Source organism: Arachis ipaensis, chromosome B5, assembly GCF_059453495.1.
Source record: "Arachis ipaensis isolate K30076 ecotype BB chromosome B5, ASM5945349v1, whole genome shotgun sequence".
NCBI classification, from domain to species: domain Eukaryota; kingdom Viridiplantae; phylum Streptophyta; class Magnoliopsida; order Fabales; family Fabaceae; genus Arachis; species Arachis ipaensis.
Genome location: NC_142440.1, coordinates 159,112,838 through 159,126,445, shown reverse-complemented (window position 1 = coordinate 159,126,445; position 13,608 = coordinate 159,112,838). Strand labels below are relative to the sequence as shown.

The 13,608-nt window shown below is 34.1% G+C and overlaps 1 protein-coding gene across 1 annotated transcript; it reads right to left on the bottom strand.

Annotated features, from left to right (window-relative positions):
• Positions 1–8,742: 8,742 nt before the first annotated feature.
• On the bottom strand, positions 8,743–12,446 carry LOC107644916 (U-box domain-containing protein 28). The gene has a single exon (XM_016348871.3). It carries the CDS (start codon positions 10,197–10,199, stop codon positions 8,946–8,948), a length of 1,254 nt encoding a protein of 417 aa, XP_016204357.1. The 5' UTR covers positions 10,200–12,446; the 3' UTR covers positions 8,743–8,945.
• Positions 12,447–13,608: the final 1,162 nt, after the last annotated feature.

The window sequence follows — 13,608 nt, the reverse complement described above, 5'->3', positions numbered from 1 at the left end:
AAATAATATTTTTATATATATAAAAATATAATTAAATATTAATATAAAAAAATTATAATAATAGTTATTAAATTAACTCAAAATTATTTTTTAAAACAATTAAATACTGATTTTAATTATTAATCACAATATTATTTAGTATTTTCTTCAAATTATATATAATAAATATTTAAAAAAATAAATAAAAATATAAATAAAAAAATAAACAATAAAAATTTGAAATTACATAAAAAATACTAAAAAAAGTATGTATATTATAATAATAATAATAATAATAATAATAATAATAATAATATATTTTTAAGTGAATAATATCACAATATTATTTTTTATTATATTATCATAAATTTAGCGTACACTTGATAATTTTATAAATTTATTTAAAATTATATTATTTAATTAATTTTATTTTTTGTAAAACAAAAATGCAGAGAGATATAGACAATGAGAGAGAAAAAAAGAAAAAGATAAAAAAAAGAAGAAGAAGAGAGAATTTTTTAATTTTAAAAAAAAATATTTTATTTTAATTGTAATAAAGAATATATCGTGACATATTTTGGTTTGTTAAATTAGTAATATAAATATATAAATTATAAGAAGATGGAGAAAAAGAGATTATTAATTTTGGATAAAATATTTTATTTTAATTTTAATGAGAGTATGAGGTAATATATTTTAGTTATTAAATTAATATAATTATATATCAATATTTTAGTTTTAATTTAATTTTAATTTTTTAACTATAATTAGAGAATATTATGTTGCACATTTTAATTGTCAATTTATAGTTAGTTATTAGTATATAATGATATATAAGAGAGATAGAATAGGTAAAACTGTAAAAGAATGAGTGAGATACAAAAAAGAAGAGAAAGAGAAAATGTTAATTGTATGATATTTTTTTTTCTTTTTTTTTTTTGTACAGATCTTTTCAAGAATATTACGTTTTCTTTTTTATTTTTTTCAAAAAATTTTTTGTGTGTTTTTTCTGTTTTGAATTTTTGAGATTTTTTATTTTGCTTAATACGGTTAAAAAAATTATAAGAATAAAAGATAAAAAAAAATTAAACGAAAATCTAAGCGTGCGTAGATAAATAAGAATTTATCTGCTACTTCTGTTACTGATATTAAATAATAAAGGAAGTATAGAACAAGTAACAAAAGACACAACAGAAACAATAACAAAAAATAAGGAATAAAGGAATAGTTCGATAGTTAATTTTCTAATAGACCTTTACAGAATATGTGTTTAGCAACTTAAGTTATCGGGAAATATTTTTTTGTTAAACTTTTAAAAAATCTATTCTTGACAACTTAAATCAAAGGGATAAAATTAAAAGAACTAATATTAAAAATTACCTTATAATTATAATTGATCCATCAATTTTTTATGCAATAAACAATGCAAAACAAACTTAAAAAAGAGATCAATCGAATAAAAAATTTAAATTCAAATTAAGCACACTAGACTTAAGTATTAATTTGTGAGCTTAGGCGCAAAACAATTTAAAAAAGATTAAGTGAATAAATTATTTTTGTAACTAAATCTAGTTACGTTTTTATTTCTTTGTATTTCTTTTCATTTTTTACGTCTTTTCAATTAAAATTTTTAGTTGTCAATTCTTAAATTATTAAACCAACTTAAATAACTTGACCAGGTAGCATAACCAACAAATTTCATAACTTGATCAAATACATATTAATTAGTTCATTAAAAATCTATATTATCCCTACAAACTATGACATGAAATCTAGAACATACAAAACAACGTGTTTTTTTTTTTTTGGGACAAAACACACAAAACAATTTGCTTTACAAAACTTGTGCATTTTGTTTTTTGATCCGGATTGGGTATTGTAGACTGTATTATTTCAAACGGTAGTGGGTATTTTGAAGTAAAGTTGAGATTAGGATTTTGGGCTTTGAACTTTTGTTAGGCCATCTTTCTCGAGTTAAAAGTCCATATACAATGAATCGTATTTCAGCTTTTTCGTGTATGTGTTCATTTCCATGTTTGTATGTTCGTCAATAAAATTGAAAAAAAAAAAAGAAAAATAGTGATATGTGCAAAATAAACTTAAACTTTTTAAATTTTGAATTTTATTTTAGATATTTAAGTATACTTTTTCACTTTTTATTTTATAAGTGAAATAAAAAAAAATATGAGAAAAAAATATTTAAAAATAAGAGATTATATTTTATTCTTTCAAATAAAAATTTAAAATTTAGAAGATTTAAATTTATGTGTAAAGCATAAATCACTAACCCTATAATTTAAGTGTGTAACTAACAAATAACATTATTACATGAACCGATTATTACTATATTGCAGTAAGATGTAAGGTTGTGGTTGATTATGAGAATAGGATAATACAAAATATTGAAAATAAAATACTATAAATAGAGATATAAAAATTAATATTCTTATATTTTATTTTGTGACAAACTAAAATAAATTATAAAAAAATAATTTACTCTTTTTTTTATACAAAAATTTTAGAAAGAAAAATATAATAATAAAAAAATATAATTATAAAAAATTAATAAAAATAATAAAAAAATAAATTATATCTCTTATTAGGTTTAATGACATATAATTATAATGATACAACCACATCTATCTTTATCTTTAATTTTCTACTTCACTTTTTTTTTTTAATTTTCTTTTTAAATACAAACTCAACATGACAAAGGTGGGCTTTTCTCTTAATACGCTGCCTGCGGCTTCGAATTTTGGTGTATGTACCAAATTGAAAAAAAACTCTTTAATGTTGTAAGAATGAGTGTGTAGTGTAAGTATGGAGTGATACTTAGAATTGAGAGCCGTCCAATCCATTCCACCCAAAAAAAAAACAAAAAAAAAAGCGATGTCTAGATTCACATCTTAGTATCTTACACATGCTGATGACATGCAAAACAGCACAAGGACAAGGCATCTAGCTTGTGCAGAAACTTGTTTCTTTTCTTGTGTGTTGTATCCCATTAAGTGTAGATCATTTATTCCGTGACATATATTATAGTAGTAAGATAGATTACTCCGATACTAGTACTATTAAGAGAGGTACTATAAGATAAAGGTTATTCGAATTCGAATAATTACTTATCTTAAACATACATGGGAATTGAAAGTTGTGTGTCTTTTCTTCCTAACAAATTAGAGCCGGCAATTCGGTGGAGTCAAACTTCGTATTTTCCAACTCAAAATTATTCGACAATACCAGAGTTATTAGATGTTGAGTCTATCACGGCGTTCACAAGTTTGACAAAAGATGTAAATCTAAATCTAAATTATACTACTATAACGAAAGGTAAATAAATTTAAAAAGTATATTAGAATATTGATGCCAAATATGACGAGTTAATTATTTGATTTAAACACACTATACCTTTAAATTATTCACCTAAATTTTAATATTAAAATAATCATTCCTAACAAAATGAACATTCGATATATCCATTATTTACATTGTTTAAAATTTTCTTTGTTTTATATATGTATTATCGTCTTGGAATTATAGTCTAATTGCGAGCTGTTACTACTTATTATGAGTTAATTGACCAATAACAGTACCTTCGGTTTAACATTGTTAGGATTGAACATTGTTGTCTGTTTCATGTGTCATCCGGAAATTATTAATTATTAGTCTTGTTCCTGCATGAATATGGATATTCCGAAGTATAGCTCGTCTCGCTGGTGCTCGAACCGGCTTTCCTTGAAACAAGAGCGTAGAACGTGGTCTGCTTGTTGGAGAGGCGGCATTGGACATCTGCAAAGGGACTCCGGTGCTCAAGTAAGTAAGAGTGTGAGAGTATTTAGAGTAAAACAGAATGAATTGCGTACCTGTGGCTTAGTAGCTCACTAGTATATATTGAATTATTCTGAAGTGGTTATTTGTATCCTTGTTACTAATTTTACGGAGTCTTTTGTTAATGCTCCGATATTTAAGATTCTGATGGTTTGGTTGGAGAGATTTTTGGAGGTTTATCTCTTATAACGGTTTTCGATTCCGAGCTTGGCTGGGTTAGGCCGGTTTTGGAGAGGATATCTGCTCTATCATTTTGTTCCTGAGGTATATGAAAAATTTCAAATTTGTGGAAGCCGTTGACAAGATTATTAACAATAGCATTATACCTTTCTAACAGTGGGTCTTTTACTTGGAAATTACCTATTACCTGTTGTACCACAAGTAAGGAGTCACATTTGACGCGCAGTTGTGTTACGCCTATTGTATGGGCTAGCTTCAGTCCTGCTATGAGTGCTTCATACTCTGCTTGATTGTTACTTGCGTGGAAAGTGAATTGTAGAGACTGTTCCAAAGCTATGTCATGTTTGTCCTCAAGCAAGATTCCTGCTCCTGAGCCCTTGTTGTTTGAAGCTCCGTCGACGTATAATGTCCATACCTTCTCTGTGGGATTAGATTCTTCTAAGGTGAGTTATGCGATGAAATCGGCCAGCACTTGAGATTTTATTACTCCTCGACTTTTGTACTGAATATCGTACTCAAATAGCTCAATTGAGCATTTAATCAGTCTTCCAGCCAATTTGGGCTTCGTCAGGATTTGCTGAAGGGGTTATTCTGTTCTGATGATGATGGTATGATTTTGGAAGTAGTGTCGCAAACGTCTGGCTGTTGTCACTAAGGCCAGGGCAAGCTTTTCTAGTTTTGGATATCTGACCTCGGCGTGTTGGATGGATTTACTGACAAAATATACTGGGTTTTATTGCTTTCCTATTTCTGTTACCAAGACAGAACTGATAGCATGGTTGGTAACAGATAAGTATAGATAAAATGGTTTACCGGTCTCTGGTGTTTGGAGTATGGGTAGTTCTGATAGTATTGTCTTAAGCTCAGTGAATGCTTCCTCGCACTCCTTGGTCCACTCAAATCTTTCTTGTTTTCTCAGTGTCTTGAAGAAGTGGTGTGATCGATGTGCTATACGAGGTAAAAATCTTGCCAGTGCTACTAGCCGACCAGTTAGTTGTTGAACTTCTTTGACTGTCTTTGGACTTCTCATGTTCATAATTGCTTGGCATTTTTCGGGATTAGCCTCGATACCTTGGCAGGTGAGCATGAAGCCGAGGAATTCCCACTTTGCACTCCAAAGGCGCATTTCTCGGGATTGAGTTTCATGTTGTACATTCAAAGTTGTTGGAATATTTCTTTTAAGTCCTTAGTGTGGTTTGTTGCGTGTGGTGTCTTTGCCACCATGTCATCGACGTAGACTTTTACGTTTCGACCGATTTGGTTTGAAAAGACCTTGTCTATGAGTCTTTGGTATGTGGCACTTGCATTTTTGAGCCTGAATAGCATAACCTTGTAACAAAAATTTTCATTGTCAGTAATAAAAGCAGTCTTATCCTGGTCAGCTGAATACATTAGTATTTGGTTATAGCCAAAATAGGCATCCATAAAACTTAAATATTGGAAACTAGAAGAGCTGTCAACTAGTTTATCAATGCATGGGAGGGGGTATGCATCCTTTGGACAGGCCTTATTGAGGTCTGTGTAGTCCACGTACATCCTCCATTTACCGTTGTTCTTTCTTACCATTACCACATTGGCTAACCAAGTGGAGTATCTGAGCTCTTTGATGAAGCCAGCGTTGAGAAGCTTTTGGGTTTCCTCTAGGGAGGCTGTCCTTTTATCTGTGCCGAGGTGTCTTTTCTTCTGGGCTATAAGTCGAATTGATGGATTGACTGCTAATTTGTGACAGATGATGTTGGGATCTATCCCGGGCATATTTGCTGGAGTCCATGCGAATAGATCGACATTTTGCCTTAATAGTTCGGCCAGTTGTTCTCGTTCTTCATTTTTTAGTGCATTACCGATGTATGTATATTTGCTTTCTTCGGCCGTCATTTGAACTTTTGTGAGGTCATCTGTAGGCATTGGTCGTTCTTGATGGTTGGTCCGAGGTTCTAAGTCGGCCAGGGGGTAATTGTTCCAAATTGTATGCTGCTTGAACGTACTGCCGCTCGGACTGTCTTGAATATTCATTCTTCAGGATGGCATTATAGTGCTTCCTGGCCTCCCTTTGGTCTCCATAGATTGTTACTACTTTGTTATTCTGCGAGAGGAACTTGACAAACAAATGTACAGTGGAAATAATAGCGTTGAATACATTCAAAGAGGGTCTGCCGAGAATTATATTCTAAGGACTTTTGCAATCAACTACTATATATTTTATGTCAATAGTTTTATATTCAGGATAGTTTCCAAGTGTGGTCCGTAGCCATATGTAACCTCAAATACAAACTCGCTCACCTGAGAGACCTACCAGTTCTCCGGATGATGGTTGTAGGGCTTTATCGCTTAACTTCATTTTCTGAAATGTTGAGTAGAATAGTACGTCTGTGCTTCTCCCTGGGTCCATCAGGATTTTCTTGACCAATGGCTCTCCGACCTACGCAGAGATAACTATGGGGTCGTCGAGGTTGCGGTCTATTGCCTTATAGTCGTTATGGAGAAATGAGATCTCCGGTTTGTCTGGGTTGACATGTTGAGACGAGGTCGATGCTGTCACCGTCATCATAGCTTGGTAGGATCTCTTCCTGGCCGAGTTTGTACATCCTCCACCTGCAAAACCACCAAAAATGCAATTTATTATTCTGCGAGGTGGATTAATATCACCGTCTACCTTTTTTCATTTATCCCGGGGATTGTCAATTGTCTTAGAATGTTGGCCGAGGTCTTCTGTGTTTTGCTTTCGTCCTCGGCTATCAATATATTTGTCCAGTAGGCCTTGGCGGGATAGCTTTTCGAGGAGATCTTTCACTATTACACAGTCATCTGTGGTATGTCCGTATTTTTTATGGAAAGTACAGTATTTAGACTTGTCTACATGTCGCTGGTCTTGGTATGTGCCAGTCCTGTTTGGAGGTTTGATGAGTTTTGAGTGCAAGATGACTTTGATAATGTCTTCCCTCTTGGTATTGAGCGGAGTGTAGCTGTCGAATTTAGGTGTGAGTCTGAACGACCTTTGGTCTGTCCTGCTACTTGAGTACTTGTTTCGCCTTTCGTCTTCTCTGTTCGAGGTGGCCTTGTCTGCCTTTCGTAGTGCTTGGAGTTCTTCCTTCTCGATCTGGGTTGTTGCCTTTTCTCGGAACTCGGCTAGGGTCTTCGGCTTTGCTATGACTATGGTCTCTTGGAATTTTCCTGGGCGAAGGCCGCTTTTTAGAGCATGTAGGTGGACTTCAGGGTTTAGGTTGGGTATTTCATTGGTTGCTTCAGCGAACCTGGTCATGTAGTCTTTCAGGCTTTCGTTCGGCCCTTGCTTGATAGTGCTCAGGTAGTCGGAATTGTGGACGTATATTTTGGATGTAGCAAAATGATTGACAAACTAGTCGGCAAGCTCATCAAAGTTGGAAATGGAACCTTCAAGAAGGTTGGAGAACCAAATTAGGGCGGCTCCATCTAGGAAGGTGGGGAAGGTACAGCATAGGATTGCGTCGGATTCTTTGTTCATGAACATCATGGTATGGAATTTTGTGACATGGATGTTTGGGTCGCCTACTCCTAGGTAGGGTTTTAAAGTCGTTGGTAGGGTGAAGTTTTTGGGCATTTCAAAGCCCATGATTTCCTCTGTGAAGGGGTTGGTTCTTTTGGTAATTATTTTCGGGGGATTACGTATGGTGTGTTTTTCCTCCGATATGTGTTCATCATTGTTGTCTTTGTCTTCAGCATTCTTGTACTCCCCTCCTTTGCTATGATTGTGCTGCCTCTGGCGTAAGAGTTCGGTCATTCTCTGATTTTTGGCCATGAGGGTCTCATTGATTGCTAGAAGCTCAGCAGTGCTAGGATTTGAGGGAGCGTGGCTATGTTTGTTCGCCATGTGTTGTGACCTACAAAAAAGATTTCGTACATAGAGTAAAGAATTGTGGGGTTAAAAAAAACCGGCCCCACGGTGGGCCCCAAATATTCCTGTGTGAATATGGATATTCCGAGGTATAGCTCGTCTCGCTGGCGCTCGAACCGACTTTCCTTGGAACAAGAGCGTGGAACGTCGTCTGCTTGTTAGAAAGGCGACGTTGGGCACCTCTAAAAGGACTCCAACGCTCAAGTAAGTAAGAGTGTGAGAATATTCAGAGTAAAACGGATGAATTGTGTACCTGTGACTTAGTAGCTCACTAGTATATATTGAGTTATTCTGAAGTAGTTATTCGTATCGTTGTTGCTAGTTTTACGGAATCTTTTGTTAATGTTCCGATATTTAAAATTCTGATGGTTTGGTTGAAGAGATTTTCGGAGGTTTATCTCTTATAACGATTTTTTATTCCAAACTTGGCTGGGTTAGGCCGATTTTAGAGGTAATAAATTAGGTCTATTATTATATAATGAGTCAAATCAACTTAGTATGATTTCTGGAATATTATTGATATTTGATTTTGATGGTTTAATATATTCGTCACAAATTGCTGTAGACCAAAATTTATGTATAATTATTTTTATGTAAAGTTAATAATTAAAAGTCGTTAAATAATTTAATAAATTTAATTAAATTATAATTTAATAATTTTTAACTATAAATTTTATATAAAAATAATTATATGTGAATTTTTACTGTATATACCACCAATACATTTATTGCTTTTCTCTCTGCATACCAATACATTTATGGCTTTTCTCTTTGCATACAAAATTTAGAATGTTAGTAGCAAAATCTTTAAAATTAACTTCACTGTGATGACCTTAATTTTGCTGATTAGCATGAACCTATCTCTTGGATAAGCCAAACCCAAATTGAAGAAACAAATTATTGATATAAAATGAATTATATGATTCCAACATTGTTTTTTCTACAAATGTACATTTTTCTATTTTTTATTTTTTTTTTAAGATTTCAAAAAAAAAAATACATCAACGACAACATGAAATATTGTGATTTTCATGCAAAAAGATGGTTAAATTAGGATCCACGTTAATTACAAAAGTAATTAGAGCATTTAGCAAGGTTTAATATGAGTAGTTTGAGTGTCATAGCTTAATTTTAGTGGTAATGGCAACCCGTTTTTCCTCAGAACCTTAATCAAATCCACGCACATGCTCCTCACGTGACCCTCACATCCTCTCTGCATAACCAAAAGCACCACTGCGACGCCGTTTCGCTTCGCCACCTCATCCCTCACCTTTTCGTTACCGCAAAGGCAGCACAGGCTCCACAGCACCGCCACCGCGTCCTCCGTCGCCGCCTTCCCTGCCTTTGCCAGTCTCTCCACCACTCCCGCAGCGCATGAAAGATCTCCGCCCATCGCTGCCCTGCCATCAGCGCACGTCGCCACCACCGCCAGCATTTTCAGGCACTTCTCCGCCATGGAACCGCTGGAGGCGGCGCTCTGCAGCGTCTTCGACAAGGCCTTGACGATTTCGGAACGAACAAGCTCGGCTTTCGCAGACTGAGTCACCGAAACCGAAGCCAAAAGCGACAAAACGGCGCCGTTTAGCTCCTCAGTTCCGTCGTACAGAAGCTTTACGAGCTGTGACAATAAGCCTCGCGTTTCTGCGATCCACCGCTTGGATTGAAAATCGCCGGCGAGAAATTCCAAAACTCTAACCGATGCGACCTTCGATTTCGCAGATCCATTCTCAAGAGCAAAAGCGATCGCTGCTAAGCAATCTTCGCGACAATCGAGTATAGACCGTCGGATCCTCTCTAGGACACCGGAATCGGAACTCCCGTTCTCCCTGAGAACCAAATCCAGAACCGCGATCACGTTTTCCGAAGCTTCAATCCGCGACCTGCTTCCGGCGAGGGCGCGAGTGATGGCGGAATCGAATCCGGGGAAGCTCACCAGGACACGGCGGTTTTCGGCGGAAAATCTTGAAAATTCGGCGAGCTCAGAGAGCGAAGCGGCAAAATCCTCTGCGTCGGTTTGAATTCCGGCGAGGAGAGCGCGGAGGCGGTCGCTTGCGGCGGATATCCGTGTCTCGGATGGCGATGAAGGTTCTCCGGCAGCGGAGAGGAGCCAAAGGCGGATGAGGCGGTGGAGTGTAAGGTTTGGGATGAAGTCCTTGGAAGGGAGGATCTGCATGGTGGCAGGACACGTGTCATGACCAGATTCGAGCCAGCGCTGGATGCTGGACCGATCGTATGTGACGCCGGTGCATAAGCTTACGGGAGACCTCATCACATCCATCGAAATTGGGCATCGGAATAAACTCGGAACAGTGACGTATAGCTTATCCCTTACCTTTGCCATTGCTTCCTTTTTCTTCTCTTCGCTCTTCTTACTCTCTATTGTTATTGTTCTTGTTTTTCTTCACACACACAAACACCAAAACCCGCACGCACACACTAGAGATAACGAGCAGTGTTACGTTTAAAAGCAGAAGAAAATTCAATTAAGAATAAGATATCAATCATCAATTATATTATGAATATGGTGACTAGTGCCTAATGGTAGTGGTTTTGATGATATGGTCTTTGGTCAAAGTTTACTTAGCTGGAAGACGTGTCAGAGGTGAGGAGGGGACTATAATATCAATATTTATTGTATTATATATTCAATATGAAAACGACACCTTTCTTTGTTTGACCCATCAAAACCATAATAATATTTTGAGAGAAATTGAGGTGAGATTTTGGACTTTACTAACTTTTTTGTTTCACTTGCATGACCACAAAACACCCGCTCTATATTAGTGTTGCATCGCTTGCTCGTGTGATTACAAAATGTTAACGCAGACGACAAAGGAAACATAAATGCTTATTAGTTTTGTTGAATTTGAAATATTGGAATGTTGACTACTAACATATAGTAATATGTAACATGAATAAATAAAGGGAAAGTACGAGGGGTCAATGGAATATTTGTACAATATGAATAATGAAGATTTATGGAGTATTAGAGATATAATTATTAGTGTTATATTTTCTCATCAGCTGAAGTTTTTGGGATAAGTGGTATCATGACATGGTATTAGAGTTTTAGATCCGAAAGGTCATTGGGAAGATGTTTATTATCCCTAGTACTCGGATAGTTATTCTAGATAGTATGAAAATGTTCATTTTATAACTCATATAACCTATTGTACACATTGTAGAAGTATAATGTAAGAAGGTTGTATAGTTAATTAGGCGTCAAATTATAGCTACGTTTTACTTAGAACATTATTATAAACCAAAATGAGAGCATGTAAGTAGTTGAAGAAGATTAGGTTCCGTAAATCCAATGAGAACAAGCTAAGTTCATGGAAGTGATGGCAATGGTGGGATGCACGCCATAAAATGCGTGGTCAATGAATTCCAGAACATTGAGCTTTGTGGAATTTCATAAAGTTTGACCAGTGAGAAACGTTGTCTCTTTCCCCTTATCTACAGGTTATTAAACTTTGAGTAACGGGCTAGAAATCACAATCACAAATAAGTTTTCTACAAACTACTTACCAAAATTTCAACCACTCTCAAGACTCCTAACGAAGAATTCACCTACTTCGGTTTGACAATGTCAATTTGATGAGTGAAGCATCATGTAGTCGTGATTAATAATAGAGGCATTCTATCTGAGACTACTATTTACAAAAAATAAATAAATAAATATTCTTTACAACGTAATATTTAACGCCTAATTAATTTGATTGTTAACATCACCATTCTTTTATTTTGTTGAATTGTTAACATCATCATATATATAAATGTTGATTTAACAAGTCTAAATAAAAAATTTAATAAAACATTTTTTCCATGGCTGATAACCCCATTCCATTCAGAGAAGCAATTAATAAATGTTGGTCCATTTAGTCAGGCCACTTAAATATTGTGGCCATTTGAAGTCAGATATAAATGACCATGCCCTAGTTCCTGGTGTAAAATTGCTCACATGCCCATTCTAATGGTAAAATATGTATGGATACATATATGTCTACACTCTACACACCTTAATTATTGTATATATGGTATATGGTACATACTACCTCGATAAAATGATAATAGACAAAACCTAATATTATATAACATATATATTTAAGGTAATTGCTATTTTATATATTTAAGATCAACACAAATGGATCTAGTTTAAATAAACGAACTTATTTGACGGATGGCCCTTTGATTTATTCACCGTTAAATTAAATCTAGCAAGTGCATGGCTACGATAGAGAGATTTCATGTGAGTATTTACTCCTTCCATGTATTTATTTATAAATACTGTGCTAAGTTGATGATTCATGATTTATAGGTGCAAGGAGCGGTCCAAGAGAAGGATCTTATTATACGCCATGCATTCATCACACTAATTGATCACACAAGATTTGTGGACCCATCCAGTAATGAATACTACTAATAATATGGTACTGCAATTGGCAGCATGTGGATCACTTGCTAGCATCAGAAATTTGAATGGTCATCCATGCATGTATGTAACAATTAAGATGATACAGTATAACAGTAATAATAATAATATGTATATGATGATGCCATGGTTTGGCGTAAATGAAGATAGAGAAGCAAAAATAATGGTCTGTGAGGTGTTAAATGATGGCTAAATTTAATGCACAACATTGTAAGAAACTGGTCAAATTTTTTTTAAATTTAAACGAGTTTTTATTTTTTGAAATATTTGGAAATTAAAGAATGAAATTAAATAAAACACACACTACTATTGTTATGTTAGTATTTTTTATATATATAAAATTATATATGTAAACATTATTGCAAGTGATTAAACATGATCATGTAACACAGCTGAAATGAATCTGGCGATATATGGAATTCTTATTAGGTTAGACTATTATTATTAGACAGCCCCTTAAGATAATATATTTTAATTTTACCTTATAAAAGGATGGAAATACAACATGGTTAGTGTTTGAAAGAATTTTTATCTTTTTCCCCACAAACAATTAAAAAGTTGTTTGATTTATAGACAGAAAATAAAATAATCAAACTTTAGAATTCTATGTTATTAAAGCTTATTTTTTTTTACTAACCCTAATAAACCCTAATAAATATATAAGACCCTCAGGTTATATAACCTTCCAACATTGATATCCTTACAAGCTAGGTTCACACGTTCAGTCTGCATCAATATTGTCACCTTTTAGTACAATTTTGTTTCCACTCTAGCTCCCATATATAGACCATAATATTTTTATTAGAATAATAATTCGGAATTTGTTAAAATGTGCCCACAGTTGTGATGACACTAAAAATATTCACTTTTATAATTTTCTATATTTAATAATTTAAAAGTAAATTAAAAATAAAAAAAATTAAGACACATATAAACAAAACTCTAATAATAATGAAGTGATTTTATATGGTATGTCAAATCAATTGTAAAGTATGAATTTCTCAAACACACATGGTATCAAATTTTAGGTTTCCTTCTAATGAAAACCAACAAACTCTGAATACAATTCAATCTGCCCTCTCATATCATCAATCATATTTCATATCTGTCTGCTGTCACTATTTTTTGCCCAACACAATGGGTCCAACTTCATCTGCCTCTTCTTGTTTGGGTGGTTTTCATGGGCCCCAACTACAAAGTCCAAAACTTCCAACAATATGAAACCAAAAACCCCAAATCTTCGGCCTATGCTCTCATGAACGGTTCATTCATCCATCATTATTCAGTTCAACACTTCAATTCCTTCTATTGATCCAAA